At 41.8% G+C, this 18529-nt stretch overlaps 1 protein-coding gene across 1 annotated transcript in view; it reads right to left on the bottom strand.

Moving 5' to 3' along the window:
- Positions 1–8352: 8352 nt before the first annotated feature.
- The window catches only part of LOC118375198 (uncharacterized), a 31336-nt gene continuing 21159 nt past the window's right edge, over positions 8353–18529 (bottom strand). The window contains exon 7 of the mRNA XM_035761702.2: positions 8353–9476. Within this exon, the coding sequence (XP_035617595.1) occupies positions 8454–9476 (1023 nt within the window). The 3' untranslated portion in view covers positions 8353–8453. The remainder of the gene's footprint in view (positions 9477–18529) is intronic.

An 18529-nucleotide genomic window follows, 5' to 3' on the forward strand; every position in this document is an offset into this window, starting at 1 on the left:
ACCCCAGACCTCACAACCGTAAATGGAAATGGGTTCTATAACTAATTCAAGTATGTTAGCCAGATTCTAATTGGTATGTCAAATTTTATGTTCCTTTTGATGGCATAGAAGGCCCTTCTTGCCTTGTTTCTCAGATTGTTCACATCTGAGGCCGAGGTACAGTTGAAGTCGGCAGTTTACATACACTTAGGTTGGAGTCATTAAAACTCGTTTACATACACTGAGGTTGGAGTCATTAAAACTAGTTTACATACACTGAGGTTGGAGTCATTAAAACTAGTTTACATACACTTAGGTTGGAGTCATTAAAACTAGTTTACATCCACTTAGGTTGGAGTCATTAAAACTTGTTTACATACACTTAGGTTGGAGTCATTAAAACTAGTTTACATACACTTAGGTTGGAGTCATTAAAACTCATTTACATACACTTAGGTTGGAGTCATTAAAACTAGTTTACATACACTGAGGTTGGGGTCATTAAAACTAGTTTACATACACTTAGGTTGGAGTCATTCAAACTAGTTTACATACACTTAGGTTGGAGTCATTAAAACTAGTTTACATACACTTAGGTTGGAGTCATTAAAACTAGTTTACATACACTGAGGTTGGGGTCATTAAAACTAGTTTACATACACTTAGGTTGGGGTCATTAAAACTAGTTTACATACACTTAGGTTGGAGTCATTAAAACTAGTTTACATACACTTAGGTTGGAGTCATTAAAACTAGTTTACATACACTGAGGTTGGGGTCATTAAAACTAGTTTACATACACTTAGGTTGGAGTCATTAAAACTAGTTTACATACACTGAGGTTGGGGTCATTAAAACTAGTTTACATACACTTAGGTTGGAGTCATTAAAACTAGTTTACATACACTTAGGTTGGAGTCATTAAAACTAGTTTACATACACTGAGGTTGGGGTCATTAAAACTAGTTTACATACACTTAGGTTGGATTCATTAAAACTAGTTTACATACACTTAGGTTGGAGTCATTAAAACTCGTTTTTCAACCACTCCACAAATTTCTTGTTAACAAAACTATAGTTTTGGCAAGTCGGTTAGGACATCTACTTTATGCATGACACAAGTCATTTTTCCAACCATTTTTTAGAGACAGATTATTTCATTTATAATTCACTATTCCAGTGTGTCAGAAGTTTACATACACTAAGTTGACTGTGCCTTTAAACAGCTTTAAACAGAAGATGATGTCATGGCTTTAGAAGCTTCTGATAGGCTAATTGACATAATTTGAGTCAATTGGAGGTGTACCTGTGGATGTATTTCAAGGCCTACCTTCAAACTCAGTGCCTCTTTGCTTGGCATGGGAAAATCAAAAGAAATCATCCAAGACCTCAGGGGAAAAAAATGTAGACCTCCACAAGTCTGGTTCATTCTTGGGAGCAATTTCCAAACGTCTGAAGGTACCACATTCATCTGTACAAACAATAGTACGCAAGTATAAACACCATGGGCCCACGCAGCCGTCATACCTCTCAGGAAGGAGACGTGTTCTGTCACCTAGAGATGAACGTACTTTGGTGCGAAAAGTGCAAATCAATCCCAGAACAACAGCAAAGGACCTTGTGAAGATGCTGGAGGAAACAGGTACAAACGTATCTACAGTGCCTTGCGAAAGTATTCGGCCCCCTTGAACTTTGCGACCTTTTGCCACATTTCAGGCTTCAAACATAAAGATATAAAACTGTATTTTTTTGTGAAGAATCAACAACAAGTGGGACACAATCATGAAGTGGAAGGACATTTATTGGATATTTCAAACTTTTTTAACAAATCAAAAACTGAAAAATTGGGCATGCAAAATTATTCAGCCCCTTTACTTTCAGTGCAGCAAACTCTCTCCAGAAGTTCAGTGAGGTTCTCTGAATGATCCAATGTTGACCTAAATGACTAATGATGATAAATATAATCAGCCTGTGTGTAATCAAGTCTCCGTATAAATGCACCTGCACTGTGATAGTCTCAGAGGTCCGTTAAAAGCGCAGAGAGCATCATGAAGAACAAGGAACACACCAGGCAGGTCCGAGATACTGTTGTGAAGAAGTTTAAAGCCGGATTTGGATACAAAAAGATTTCCCAAGCTTTAAACATCCCAAGGAGCACTGTGCAAGCGATAATATTGAAATGGAAGGAGTATCAGACCACTGCAAATCTACCAAGACCTGGTCGTCCCTCTAAACTTTCAGCTTATTCAAGGAGAAGACTGATCAGAGATGCAGCCAAGAGGCCCATGATCACCCTGGATGAACTGCAGAGATCTACAGCTGAGGTGGGAGACTCTGTCTATAGGACAACAATCAGTCGTATATTGCACAAATCTGGCCTTTATGGAAGAGTGGCAAGAAGAAAGCCATTTCTTAAAGATATCCATAAAAAGTGTTGTTTAAAGTTTGCCACAAGCCACCTGGGAGACACACCAAACATGTGGAAGAAGGTGCTCTGGTCAGATGAAACCAAAATTGAAATTTTGGCAACAATGCTAAATGTTATGTTTGGCGTAAAAGCAACACAGCTCATCACCCTGAACACAACATCCCCACTGTCAAACATGGTGGTGCTTTTACACCTGCATTGTTTGCTGTTTGGGGTTTTAGGCTGGGTTTCTGTACAGCACTTTGAGATATCAGCTGATGTACGAAGGGCTATATAAATAAATTTGATTTGATTTGATTTGGTGGCAGCATCATGGTTTGGGCCTGCTTTTCTTCAGCAGGGACAGGGAAGATTGTTAAAATTGATGGGAATATGGATGGAGCCAAATACAGGACCATTCTGGAAGAAAACCTGATGGAGTCTGCAAAAGACCTGAGACTGGGACGGAGATTTGTCTTCCAACAAGACAATGATGCAAAATCTACAATGGAATGGTTCAAAAATAAACATATCCAGGTGTTAGAATGGCCAAGTCAAAGTCCAGACCTGAATCCAATCGAGAATCTGTGGAAAGAACTGAAAACTGCTGTTCACAAATGCTCTCCATCCAACCTCACTGAGCTCAAGCTGTTTTGCAAGGAGGAATGGGAAAAAAATTTCAGTCTCTCGATGTGCAAAACTGATAGAGACATACCCCAAGCGACTTACAGCTGTAATCGCAGCAAAAGGTGGCGCTACAAAGTATTAACTTAAGGGGGCTGAATAATTTTGCACACCCAATTTTTCAGTTTTTGATTTGTTAAAAAAGTTTGAAATATCCAATAAATGTCGTTCCACTTCATGATTGTGTCCCACTTGTTGTTGATTCTTCACAAAAAAATACAGTTTTATATCTTTATGTTTGAAGCCTGAAATGTGGCAAAAGGTTGCGAAGTTCAAGGGGGCCGAATACTTTCGCAAGGCACTGTATATCCACAGTAAAACGAGTCCAATATCGACATAACCCGAAAGGCCGCTCAACAAGGAAGAAGCCACTGCTCCAAAACCACCATTAAAAAGCCAGACTACGGTTTGCAACTGCACATGGGGACAAAGATCGTACTTTTTGGAGAAATGTCCTCTGTTCTGATGAAACAAAAATAGAACCGTTTGGCCATAATGACCATCATTATGTTTGGAGGAAAAAGGGGAGGCTTGCAAGCCGAAGAACACCATCTCAACCGTGAAGCACTGGGGTGGCAGCATCATGTTGTGGGGGTGCTTTGCTGCAGGAGGGACTAGTGCACTTCACAAAATGGATAGCTGCATGAGGAAGGAAAATTATGGGGATAAATTGAAGCAACATCTCAAGACATCAGTCAGGAAGTTAAAGCTTGGTTCCAAATGGACAATGACCCCAAGCATACTTCGAAAGTTGTATCAAAATTGCTTAAGGACAACAAAGTCAAGGTATTGGAGTGGCCATCACAAAGCCACGACCTCAATCCTATAGAAAATTTGTGGGCAAAACTGAAAAAGTGTGCGAGCAAGGAGGCCTACAAACCTGACTCCGTTACACCAGCTCTGTCAGGAGGAATGGGCCAAAATTCACCCAACTTATTGTGGAATGCTACCTGAAAGGTTTGACCAAAGTTAACAATTTAAAGGTAATGCTACCAAATACTAATTGAGTGTATGTAAACCTCTGACCCACTGGGAATGTGATTAAATAAATAAAAGCTGAAATAAATCACACTACTGTTATTCTGACATTTCACATTCTTAAAATAAAGTGGTGATCCTAACTGACTAAAGACGGACATTTTACTAGGATTAAATGTCAGGAATTGTGAAAAACTGAGTTTAAATGTATTTGGCTAAGATGCATGTAAAGTTCCAACTTAAACTGTAAATATAAGCAGATAATGATTCAATCCACTAATACTAAACATGTGCCTTTACCATAAAAACATATCTCTGTTTAGTATTTTGATCGTCGACAAAGTTTATTTGAGCTATGGTCAGCGCCATTTTAAATTGCCATAGTAACGACTGGCGGTGTGGTATTGAGTCTTTACCCGGAGCGTCAATCGAAGAGAGTGAGGTTAGGTGCGGACAACGAAGACGGAAACAACAATAGTAATTCAAACATGAACTGTATAGTGCCGGGCTGCATGAATTGGCTCCAAAACAATCCCTTGGTAAACGACCATAGGCTGCACTTTTGAAGAAGTTGCTCCATGTCCTGAAGAGGAAGGACATGCCAGCTCGAGCTAGCAGGATCTACAGACAGCACTTTGCGGAGGCAGACTTCGCGATGAAGGGCACTCTCAATGCGGCAACCAGGAGTTTCCGAATGGTGGTGTGGGGGCTGTGCTTTGGCAAAGTGGGTGGGGTTATATCCTTCCTGTTTGGCCCTGTCCGGGGGTGTCCTCGGATGGGGCCACAGTGTCTCCTGACCCCTCCTGTCTCAGCCTCCAGTATTTATGCTGCAGTAGTTTGTGTCGGGGGGCTAGGGTCAGTTTGTTATATCTGGAGTACTTCTCCTGTCCTATTCGGTGTCCTGTGTGAATCTAAGTGTGCGTTCTCTAATTCTCTCCTTCTTTCTTTCTCTCTCTCGGAGGACCTGAGCCCAAGGACCGTGCCCCAGGACGACCTGACATGATGACTCATTGCTGTCCCCAGTCCACCTGGCCATGCTGCTGCTCCAGTTTCAACTGGCCTGGGCCCTAGGACCATGTCCCAGGACTACCTGACATGATGACTCCTTGCTGTCCCCAGTCCACCTGGCCATGCTGCTGCTCCAGTTTCAACTGTTCTGCCTTATTATTATTCAACCATGCTGGTCATTTATGAACATTTGAACATCTTGGCCATGTTCTGTTATAATCTCCACCCGGCACAGCCAGAAGAGGACTGGCCACCCCACATAGCCTGGTTCCTCTCTAGGTTTCTTCCTAGGTTTTGGCCTTTCTAGGGAGTTTTTCCTAGCCACCGTGCTTCTACACCTGCATTGCTTGCTGTTTGGGGTTTTAGGCTGGGTTTCTGTACAGCACTTTGAGATATCAGCTGATGTACGAAGGGCTACATAAATACATTTTATTTTATTTGAGTCATAGGCCTATTTAATGCCCTCTGCTTGGGCCTCCATTTGACATTTAGAGGGTTATGGTGTAGGGGTTACCGACTGACCATCATCGCTGACTTCGGAGTCAAGCAAAAGTGACTGAACGGAGGAGGTGACGTGAGTCAATGCAAGGGAGCCCGAGATAACATTAACTGGTCATGAATGCTGTTGACGAGGCTAGCGTTAAGACACTGGACAACTTTGTTGCAACTCTAGTTGAAGGTAACAAGCTAATTGCGTCTGAAGTATTTAGCAACTAACATTAGCAAGCAACTAAACTGCAACAAAAATTGCAAAAGTTTCTCTGTGTTATTAGGTAGTTACTATAGCTAGCTTCCACCTCAGTCAAGTAATATTTTGTTAGCTCCATCTCATTTAGTTAGACTGAAGTTGACATAACTAATATTCGCTGAAAAACAAATGTCCCTGTATTTGCTGTGTGTGTGTGTGTGTGTTGACAAAGCATACAAGACAGGTAGCTTGCTAATGCCAACTGATATATTTGTCTTAACAAAATGTTTGTTTGCTTTCAGGATGACATCTTCATCCCTGAATGTTTTCATCCTGGAGGCAGAGGAGGTACAAGCAAATTCCATGTTATTTCTAAAGCTATTGTTTAGTTCAAGTATATGCAGTGATTCTTGAATATAACTGTAGCCTAACAGATGCCTTGTGCAGCAGGGTAGCCTAGTGGTTAGAGCATTTGACTAGTAACCGGAAGGTTGCAAGTTCAAACCCCTGAGCTGACAAGGTACAAATCTGTCATTCTGCACCCTGAACAGGCAGTGTTCCTAGGCCGTCATTGAAAATAAGAATTTGTTGCCTAGTAAAATAAAGGTCAAATAAAAACATGTAAATTATTTTCTACCAATAGGAAAGAACAGCATGCCAAACTGACCCCTTGGTGCCAGAGTGTTCATGTGCTGCGGTGAAGGTCCACCACTAAAGAGCTCAGGGCCCGGCTAGACTGCGCTCACGACCATCAGTATACAACGGAGTCCTGCCCCTATAGCAACATTTCACCAATTATTTAACTGGCATATCGGCTGCTGACTGATTGAGTAACTTCTTCTGACAGGAAGTCCTTCATAAGGATTAGTGACACGTCCAATACATCGCCATCCAGACAGAATGACAGGAACCTCTGACTGGATGTAATACGAGAACGAACTCTGATCTGGGGCAATGATCGGCTCAAACATGAATGGCTTCAGTAGGTTTATTGGCTCCCTAACTAACATTATTTCATTCTCTGTAATAAACTTATTCTCAGAGCTACTTGGTAAATTCAGCCATTTTTGGGAGTTTCAAAATGTTCTCTCCTGCCAGTGATGCAACAATGCCAATATGGGGATTTACAGTTAGCTGGAGTTCTAAATCATTGTTTCCATTCTCCTTTATGTTCTCACCTCAGTCCGTGGAGCAGCCACCCATCTCCACCTTCTGCCCTCCAGGTGTTGTTGTGCTGGTCTGTTTTGTGGGTTTGTTCTGTCTGGATTGTGTGGACTAGCTCTCTGAGCTCCACCATGTATCTCTCCAGCTCTCTGAGCTCCACCGTGTATCTCTCCAGCTCTCTGAGCTCCACCATGTATCTCTCCAGCTCTCTGAGCTCCACCGTGTATCTCTCCAGCTCTCTGAGCTCCACCATGTATCTCTCCAGCTCTCTGAGCTCCACCATGTATCTCTCCAGCTCTCTGAGCTCCACCGTGTATCTCTCCAGCTCTCTGAGCTCCACCATGTATCTCTCCAGCTCTCTGAGCTCCACCGTGTATCTCTCCAGCTCTCTGAGCTCCACCGTGTATCTCTCCAGCTCTCTGAGCTCCACCATGTATCTCTCCAGCTCTCTGAGCTCCACCGTGTATCTCTCCAGCTCTCTGAGCTCCACCATGTATCTCTCCAGCTCTCTGAGCTCCACCGTGTATCTCTCCAGCTCTCTGAGCTCCACTATGTCTCTCTCCAGCTCTCTGAGCTCCACCGTGTATCTCTCCAGCTCTCTGAGCTCCACCATGTCTCTCTCCAGCTCTCTGAGCTCCATCATGTCTCTCTCCAGCTCTCTGAGCTCCACCATGTATCTCTCCAGCTCTCTGAGCTCCACCGTGTATCTCTCCAGCTCTCTGAGCTCCACTATGTCTCTCTCCAGCTCTCTGAGCTCCACCGTGTATCTCTCCAGCTCTCTGAGCTCCATCATGTCTCTCTCCAGCTCTCTGAGCTCCACCATGTCTCTCTCCAGCTCTCTGAGCTCCATCATGTCTCTCTCCAGCTCTCTGAGCTCCATCATCTCTCTCCAGCTCTCTGAGCTCCACCATGTCTCTCTCCAGCTCTCTGAGCTCTGTGAATGTATCACTCTCAGTGATGGAGGAGCAGTGCAGTTGTGGGACCAGGGTGTGTTCAGTGCTGGAGGGGTGACTATCCTCATCTGCAGGACATTTTGAAGAGGTGTGATCAGACAGGATGGGGGTGGGTCACAGAGAAAGCTTTTCCTGCTGTATGCTCTCTTTGATCCCGTAAAAGTCCTGCTGGAACTGCTTGAGGATGCCCTGTAGCATCTCACCATTGAATACAAGCGGATGAAGTCAACAACCCTCATCGAATATTTAAAAAACAGATTACAATAATGAGACGTATCCACAGACTGCTGTCCCGCTTTGTGGACAACGACTCACATTTTTAGGGTGGCAAGACATGCATCTTGTTAATATATCCATAATCTTTGCCTGCGTACACCCTGAAGGGTTGCGTTGTCATCAGTATCTCTGCCGGAGTCAAATGGTTGTCTCCATCTAGAAAGTGTATGCATCGTTTCAGAGAAAACAGATTAAATAAATGCGCATGATATCAATGAAGTTTGCAGTCCAAATTTATTGTAAAAACAAAAACAAACGTTATTTCTATGTTATAGAACATATAGCTAGCTAGATAATATATAGTCCTACTCTCAGTTCATGGTAAGAGAACATTCTCTGCTGTAGGGATGCTGATAGCCTGCTGAGGGTCGAAGGGGAAGTTGGGTCTCAGTGTGTGTTCTGAGCCAGACTCATAAGAGGAGCAGGTTTTCAGTGTGTGTTCCATGCCTGAGTCGTAAAGGGAATTGGTTTTGACATGTGTGTGTGAGTGATGTTCTGAGAGATAGAGGGAGGGGGAATGCCGTGGGGTCTTGTTCCCGAGTTGGGACAGGAAGAAGCGGACTCCGTAAACTCTGATGTTCTCTACATCTATTTCCTCTGACAGCATCACCAAGTGCCTCTGTCCCAACCGCCAATCCTCCCTACTGGCCCGTTGATTGGCAACCAGCGGACTCATGCTCTCTTCATGATGATGCTTCAGCGGCTTGGAGATGAACAGGAAGTCCATCTGACCTGTGATTGGCTCCCTGAGAGAGCTTGTCTGAAGCCGCTTGCTGGTTCCAGAGGGGAGTGGTCTGAAGTAGTTTGGAGGGCCAATCAGAGGCTCTGACATTTTAGGGTTCATCCCATTGAGCACAGGACCCACAGCAGTGGAGCTGCCTCGCGTCTGCCTGGGGGGAGGAGAGGGGAGGAGATGGGCCCTGCTTGAGGGAGGGGGGGGCAGCTGGTTGCTATGCAGCGGGAGTTGTCCCAGTTCTGAGGCCTTACCAACCCTCCCATCAGCAGACAGAACCCAGAGGCTCACACTGTGGGGGCCTGCCACACCCTGTTTCTTTTCCCTTTCTCTCTCTTTTCCCCTCTCTCTCTCCTCCCTCTCCCCTTTCACCTCATCCTTCTCCCATCTCGCCCCTTCTTTCTCTCTCCTCTCCCTCACCATTATGTCTGCCTGCAGGGAGTCAGTGATGCGGACGATAGCAGAGTGGAGAGTGGTCCTGCTGAGGTTGGGGCTAGGGTTAAGGTTGGGATTAGGGTCTTCTAGGAAGTGGTGTCCAGAGGAGGTGAAGGGCTTGTGTTGGTACAGATCACTGTTGCACACCACAGGGTATGTCTCACTGACTATCTGCGAAAACAACAATACAAGTAGGAAATAAACTCACAGGCCTTACAGAGGCAAAGCCACGACAGGTTGAATACTGGCCCACCCAAATCAGGCTGTCTTAAAATATATGCAAATTAGTGGATTCAGCTATAAATAAATAAAAAATTGTCTGTCCTCAGTTGCAACACTCACTACCGAGTTCCAAACTTCCTCTGGAAGCAACGTCAGCACAAGAAGTGTTCATCGGGAGCTTCATGAAATGGGTTTCCATGGTCGAGCTGATGCATACAAGCCTAAGATCACCATGTGCAATGCCAAGCGTCGGCTGGAGTGGTGTAAAGCTCGCAGCCAATGGACTCTGGACCATTGGAAACACGTTCTCTGGAGTCATCAATCAAGCTTCACCATCTGGCAGTCGGACGGACAAATCTGGGTTTGGCGGATGCCAGGAGAATGCTACCTGCCCGAATGCATAGTGCCAACTGTAAAGTTTGCCCCAGACCACTAAGTTTGGTCAATAGTGGTCTGGGGCTGTTTTTCATGGTTCTATCCTTCTAAATTTGTGGCAACAGTTTGAGGAAGGCCCTTTCCCGTTTCAGCATGACAGTGGCCCCGTGCAAAAAAGCGAGGTCCATACAGAAATGGTTTGTCGAGATCAGTGTGGAAGAACTTGACTGGCCTGCACAGAGCCCTGACCTCAACCCCTGTCCACATACTTTGATCATCTAGTGAATATAAAACATTTAATAAATGAATTTAATTTGTAGTTTGTATCGTCTCCTGACTAATCAGACATTTTGGGTAAATGCAGTAGGAGGTTACTGGCATCTTATTGGTTTTATCACAATCACATGGTACGGACAGTTTGTCTGAAATACAGTTTATCAAGGGATGCTGTTTTCTGTCAAATGTGGAGACATTTCCCTCAGCTCTACTATGGAAAGCTCATTTGTTACAGACAGATTTAAGGATTGGAAGCACCTTTGTGAAGCATGAGTCAAGAATCAGGCTAGTAAACCCCACTCTTAAGCACTATATACATTTGAAGACTACAGTGCAAGCCATGGCAATCAAAGCCAGGGTAATGTTATAAATCAACTTAACTATGAGGGCATGGACTATTCATTTGTAGAGCATAATCGTGGTTGTGGACATTGTCCTGTTTAGCGTAAAACAAAGTGACACAGACATGGGACATATTGTTTCAGCCATTTCACCCGGTGGGCGGTGCTATAGGTCACTGTGGGCGTAGATTTCAGCGCGCATACGGGTGCACACAGTGTAGAGAGCCGAGCTCAAATCGTGGAATATATTCAACACATATATTATGGCTGACCCTATCTGGTCGATTGTTTGGTCGACCAGGATTTCTTTTAGTCGAGCAGTTGCAAATAGATGTTTTTTTTTAATGGTAAACGAGACACCTGCCTGATTTGCACCCGTCTCAGTGAACTAATTCATTGACACGGCTGCAGGGATGGTTGGGTACAAGAAGAAGGGAAGTGTGGGTAAGATGCAGAATGCATTCTTTCCCACCAGTTTTTTGCGCATTCATTGTTTCATAACTTCATTGTGTGAATTGTTTAACCTTTGATTGTTAGTGTCTATCAATACAGTATAGTTGATTTTATTACAAACACAAAGTGTGTCTTTTAATGGAAAAACACACGTTTTAAAATTTAGAACAATCCGAAAGACCACTCTTGGTCGACTAAGATTTTATTTTTTTGTCGGGGACAGCCCTAACATACAAATCATACTTACCCGAAGTATTGGTTACCATTTTTTTGTAGTTCACATCACAGTTACTGAAAAGGCAGGGGTGAAAGGCTCAGTTAATCTGATCTTGTTCGTCTAAACGCAAATAATTCAGCTCAGTGATTGACAGCATATGTTGACTAACCAATCGAAGTGAAATTAGTTTAAATCTAGTCATTATCAGTTTAATTTATTTCATTCAGGCAAGCTGTTGGGAATTTCATGAATAAATGACTAAACAATATCCCCATTTTAAATAGAACTGTAACTAAGTAAACTATGCCCTGTTTTACAATATCTGATTAATAATGTTAGTTCATAAAGAAGGGATTATGTGGCATGAACAAGGAGTAATTAAACATAATGAACACCATTCCAACTAGTCTGGGGAGGAACGGGTTGTGGGTTAAGTAAGCTGATAGGGTCGTTAACCTATGGTTGAACCGATGAAACTGAGCTCTGGGGTGTTTTAGATAAGGCAGTGAGTGCATTCCTAGGTTCTGTTAACTAGAACTGTCAGCTAATTGGTGATCGATAATGGTGAGGGGTCAAGAGATAATTCAGTTATGTTGTGTGTCCTGTGTGTGTGTGTGTGAGTGAGTTGGAATGAACTTCTGAACTTGCTTTATTCTCAGTCGGGAGGAGGAGATTAATTCTAGAAGCAATGAAATGACGTCATGTTTTGTATATAAACTGTTGTTCGTGGATACTTGAGAGCGCGCTACGAGAATAAATACTATTATCCATTTTTGATAAGACTGGTCTCCGTCTATTTTATGCAAATAAGAATCCTACAAATTCTCATAAAATAGACTAATGAAAACATATTGGAAATAATGAAATTACAGTAACAATTGGTCCTACAAGCAGATTCCACAAACTTGCCTCTGTCGTCCGAAGGTAGAGCCGAAAGCCATGCACGGACGGGTCTGGCTCGTTATTTAAAGACCTTGCCTCTGAATTGAGGTTTAAAGAACAGGCCGGTATTAGATCTAAGGGCGACAGAGAACGTGACGGAATCGAACCGGCATTGCTTTTCCCAGTCTACAGGACGAAGGTAAATAGTCTTTATTCTCGAATTTGGGAGGAAATACACTCGGTTTCTACTTTGTGTTTTAACCAAAATCGATAGGAAGGAAGGAGGTCCGAAAAGACCTAAGGTAACGAATTCTACCACAAATAAATATAACGGAAGGAAGTGATATAGTAACTTTTGTTAGATAGGACGGTCGTTCTGTACACATAGGATAGCCATTAATTCAAAACACATACCTAAATAAAGTTAACCTAAGTAGTCTATCTGTTATGGAACGTAGCGGATCGATATATTAAAACGGGTGAGGATAAATTAGGCTTGGTGAGAAGGCAGGGTAATCCTAGGCGAACGGAATAACTGAACCTATTCAATACTGAAAGAAAGTAATATCCAAGGAGGTGGAGAGGGAAACCTAGTCTAGAGAAGTGAGATATGAGATATCATTGACAGTCCCAAGGAACAATAGCTTATAATTGTATACGGGTGACATTTAATGTCCGATCAAAAGTCAAATATATAGACAAAGTTTCCAGAAAGGGGAAGTAAATAGAAACCCATACACATTGGTTATCATTAGAGACACACACATAGTCAGACAGGTAAGAGCAACTAAAGAAGATAGAAGGTAAAAAATAGAAAGGGATAGATAAGTGATTAAATACCATAGCTACTAGTAACGATAAAGATACAGTGCCTTGCGAAAGTATTCGGCCCCCTTGAACTTTGCGACCTTTCGCCACATTTCAGGCTTCAAACATAAAGATATAAAACTGTATTTTTTTGTGAAGAATCAACAACAAATGGGACACAATAATGAAGTGGAACGACATTTATTGGATATTTCAAACTTTTTGAACAAATAAAAAACTGAAAAATTGGGCGCGCAAAATTATTCAGCCCCTTTACTTTCAGTGCAGCAAACTCTCCAGAAGTTCAGTGAGGATCTCTGAATGATCCAATGTTGACCTAAATGACTAATGATGATAAATACAATCCACCTGTGTGTAATCAAGTCTCTGTATAAATGCACCTGCACTGTGATAGTCTCAGAGGTCCGTTAAAAGCGCAGAGCATCATGAAGAACAAGGAACACACCAGTCAGGTCCGAGATACTGTTGTGAAGAAGTTTAAAGCCGGATTTGGATACAAAAAGATTTCCCAAGCTTTAAACATCTCAAGGAGCACTGTGCAAGCGATAATATTGAAATGGAAGGAGTATCAGACCACTGCAAATCTACCAAGACCTGGCCGTCCCTCTAAACTTTCAGCTCATACAAGGAGAAGACGGATCAGAGATGCAGCCAAGAGGCCCATGATCACTCTGGATGAACTGCAGAGATCTACAGCTGAGGTGGGAGACTCTGTCCATAGGACAACAATCAGTCGTATATTGCACAAATCTGGCCTTTATGGAAGAGTGGCAAGAAGAAAGCCATTTCTTAACTTCTTGCGTCGAGCCATCCCGGATCCGGTATCGTGACTACAGCCTCAAGCTCATTACCATAACGCAACGTTAACTATTCATGAAAATCACAAATGAAATGAAATTAATCTCTTTGCTCTCAAGCTTAGCCTTTTGTTAACAACACTGTCATCTCAGATTTTCAAAATATGCTTCTCAACCATTGCAAAACAAGCATTTGTGTAACAGTATTGATGGCTAACGTACCATTTAGCATTAGCATTCAGCAGGCAACATTTTCCACAAAAACCATAAAAGCATTCAAATAAAATAATTTACCTTTGAAGAAGTTCAGATGTTTTCAATGAGGAGACTCTGTTAGATAGCAAATGTTCCGTTTTTACAAAAAATATTATTTGTGTCGACTAATCGCTCCGTTTTGTTCATCGCGTTTGGGTAAGGAAAATAAATAAATAATAAGTCATTAAAACGCAAACCTTTTTCCAAATTAACTCCATAATATCAACAGAAACATGGCAAACGATGTTTAGAATCAATCCTCAAGGTGTTTTTCACATATCTATCGACGATAAAAATCCATCGTGGCAGTTTACTTTCAATTCTGAAGAAATGGAACGCGCATGGACCTACAGATTACGCACACAGGACACCGGGCGGGACACCAGGTAAATGTAGTCTCTTATGGTCAATCTTCCAATGATATGCCTACAAACACGTCACAATGCTGCAGACACCTCGGGGAATAGACAGAAAGTGCAGGCTCATTCCTGGCGCATTCACAGCCATATAAGGAGACATTGGAACACAGCGCCTTCAGAATCCGGGGCATTTCCTGTATGAAACTTCATCTTGGTTTCGCCTGTTGCATTAGTTCTGGGGCACGCACAGATAATATCTTTGCCGTTTTGGAGACGTCAGAGTTGTGTCTTTCCAAGGCTGTCAATTCCATGCATAGTCGAGCATCTTTTCGTGACAAAATATTGCGCTTAAAACGGGCACGTCTTTTTATCCAATAATGACACAGCGCCCCCATAGGTTCAAGAGGTTAAAGATATCCATATAAAGTGTTGTTTAAAGTTTGCCACAAGTCACCTGGGAGACACACCAAACATGTGGAAGAAGGTGCTCTGGTCAGATGAAACCAAAATTGAACTTTTTGGCAACAATGCAAACGTTATGTTTGGCGTAAAAGCAACACAGCTCATCACTCTGAACACACCATCCCCACTGTCAAACATGGTGGTGGCAGCATCATGGTTTGGGCCTGCTTTTCTTCAGCAGGGACAGGGCCAAATACAGGACCATTCTGGAAGAAAACCTGATGGAGTCTGCAAAAGACCTGAGACTGGGACGGAGATTTGTCTTCCAACAAGACAATGATCCAAAACATAAAGCAAAATCTACACTGGAATGTTTCAAAAATAAACATATCCAGGTGTTAGAATGGCCAAGTCAAAGTCCAGACCTGAATCCAATCGAGAATCTGTGGAAAGAACTGAAAACTGCTGTTCACAAATGCTCTCCATCCAACCTCACTGAGCTCGAGCTGTTTTGCAAGGAGGAATGGGAAAAAATGTCAGTCTCAATGTGCAAAACTGATAAAGACATACCCCAAGCGACTTACAGCTGTAATCGCAGCAAAAGGTGGCGCTACAAAGTATTAACTTAAGGGGGCTGAATAGAGAGTTTGCTGCACTGAAAGTAAAGGGGCTGAATAATTTTGCGCGCCCAATTTTTCAGTTTTTGATTTGTTAAAAAAGTTTGAAATATCCAATAAATGTCGTTCCACTTCATGATTGTGTCCCACTTGTTGTTGATTCTTCACAAAAAAATACAGTTTTATATCTTTCTGTTTGAAGCCTGAAATGTGGCAAAAGGTCGCAAAGTTCAAGGGGGCCGAATACTTTCGCACGGCACTGTAAGTATCAAATATGGGTAGTAAATCCTCAAAGGAGGTCCCGGAACTAACGGGAGACGAGCGTTATATGGAACAGAGAGACAAAAGAAACATTGATTTCGGTCTAAAATGGAGAAAGAAATATGATTTTGATGGCCGTTTAAATGTAGAAAAGATGGAATCACTTAATAAAACATATACATAAGGAATGTGGAAAAGATGTGAAAAAGCAGAATAAACAGGGGTTATACACAGCCGGAGTTTGGCTTTCAGAAGCAAAAAAGAGAGTTGAGGGTGAAAATAGGAGGAAACCCAAAAAGAGCCAAGATGCGCTGCCCTCCGCTCCCGCAGATGAAAAAGTTAGCCAATTGGGCGGGGGTGAGGGTAACAAACTATATCCTTCTCTAGTATACCAAAAATACAGAGGTAATCATGTTGATGAAATAGTGGTTGTGAGAATACGGCTGCAGGAGCTACCCGCACAACCACCACCAGCATATGTGGAGCCTGCTGGAGCAACGGGAGCAGACAGAACGGGAACGTCAGACGAAGGGAGTAGGGGGGAGCTGAGATGTTTTAATTGTAATAAAACTGGACATTTCGCCCAGGAGTGTAACACTCCCTGCAAACATTGTGGCGGATTAGGACATAATCACAGAGATTGTAATTTAACTGAGGGGAAGATCAGAGGTGACAATCGGGGGGGGGGTCAGATACAAAGAGAGCGAGAATAATGAAAATCTTAGGCTTTTAAAATTAGGGCTATTTTCTGTTGTCCCGATGCCGGAGTTACGAATGCAGACAATTGTAGGATGGGTTTATTTGCAGAGAATCTTAGTCATTTACATAGCGGTATAGTGGTGAGCATAGCTGCCTTCGAAGCTGGAGTCCCGGGTTCGGTTCCCAGCCAAGGCGTTAACCAAAATCGGAGTTTTTGATTGTAATTAAACTATTTGTATGTTTTGCCTGGAAAGTTATGGTCGCTTGTGTTTGTATAAGATATAAACTGAACGTTTTAATAGATTGTTTAAGTTAAATTGATAGACTAATTCATTGAACTAAAAATAATAACGAAGCGAATTTTGATGCAAGACGATGTCTGTTCACTAAATTATCTTCTGGAATAATGTATTGAGAATTGAGTTGTATTTAAATTCCTGTATCAATAGGAGACAGTTGCCTAAATAAAAAATAATCTAAATAATAGCGGAGAGATAATGGCGATAGAGAGGTGGCCACCGCAATGTTTTTCATTCTTATAGATTGACTGACATGTTATAATTTTGGCGCTGTGTGTGTTATTTTTAAATTATTGGACATTTCATAAGTGTGAAGAGGAAAGAGAAGAGAAAGTTGTAAAGGTTGGTTTTAAAGCTTACGATAGAGGTAAGGAAAAACGTTGAAATGAGAGGGGTTATATATTTTTGCCCACTGGGAAAAAAGAAATAGGATATTAAAATGCTGAAAGTAATAAGAGAGTTAGTTGTTAGAGGCAAGTAGATTTGTTATGGAATAACATAAAACTGCGTCATTACGTTTGAGAAACAATAACGTTACTCAAATTGGTTTGACCGTTGTTCAGGTACACTCTTTTCTGTACTTCTGGCAGTACAATTTTGGTTGATTGATGAAGTAAGTTCTATTCAAGATCCAACAGATGTGATAAATTAGGTTTGGATTTTCGAACCCTGCTGCAGACAGCCAACAATAATTTGTCGCTGTGGAATGGGCATGGACTCATGCGCTTGTTGATGACATCACTCACAAGGCACTTTTGTCGCTACGGCAATGATGTGGTGACTGGGGGTGACAGAGAAAATTGCTTGTGTAATTTAGAAGGAAAATGCCTGCATTATTGTTTTGAGTCAATTTTCAGAAGTTGATAAAAATGTCCAAATACATTTTTAAAAGTAGCTGTAAGTCGCCAGGGTCGTCAGGAAACATGCTAAAAACTAGCAACAGATTCGCTAGGTGGGCATCATTGATTTGTGGCGTTTATTGGACTATATTTGGCTGTGAGAAAGGGAGATCTGAATGTCTGAATCATAAAACATTCTGATGGTTATTGATTCCTGGTTTGATTGTTTAAGTAACACCAGTTAATTTGAGCAGGAAAGTTCATGTAGTCTAACATTATAATCCGTTTCCATTATGTGGATCAATGTTAGGGGATTAATGTTGAAAAGCAACCTCTATAGTAAAAAACAATTGCATATGTTTTGGGAAATTAGCTGGGTTGAATTTGGTTCTTTGTGCTTTTTCCCTGATACATAGACATCGGTCTCAGGGGCATCAGTTGTAGTTTTTTTTTTAAACATGCAGACTTATTTTATTGACATGTAAACATGAGTCTGAGTAATTTTGTCATCTGACCCATTATAGTAGTGAGTTTTTGTATAGTTTGTTTTTTGCTGATTAAAGTGGTTTGTTTATTTGGTTACTGTTTATTGTTTATTTTAGGAGTTGATTTAACCTAATTAAACATTGTATTCTGGTGTGTTTAAGTAGGATTCCTTCTTCCGGGACGAATGGAAGTTATCTAAAATATGTCAATTGAAGGAGCCATGGGAGAATACGTTTACATTTTTTATTAAATATCTGGGAATAAATGACTGATTTCTTACACTGAGAAATGTATGACATTTGCGATAGAGGGAAAAAGTAATACATTAGATAATAATGTTATCAGGTTAATTGTATCTAAGGGTAGCATGTTTATTTAGGTAAACATATACATTGACGTTGTTTAAAACTTATGATTAATGATTTGAGGTAAAGAGGAATTATCATTAGGTTTGGTTTATAGTTTCTGAATCGATGTAGCATAGTGAATGCTAGTTAGGCGTTTTGTGGAGTTTTATTGTCTCTCTTTTAGATGTTTCCTGGGATTATCATCTTGGGGAGAGTGGGTGAGATTGAGGCCATAAACGACTAAATTCAAAAGGGCTTGGAAGGGATTT

This window comes from Oncorhynchus keta, chromosome 1, assembly GCF_023373465.1.
Source record: "Oncorhynchus keta strain PuntledgeMale-10-30-2019 chromosome 1, Oket_V2, whole genome shotgun sequence".
Lineage (NCBI taxonomy): Eukaryota > Metazoa > Chordata > Actinopteri > Salmoniformes > Salmonidae > Oncorhynchus > Oncorhynchus keta.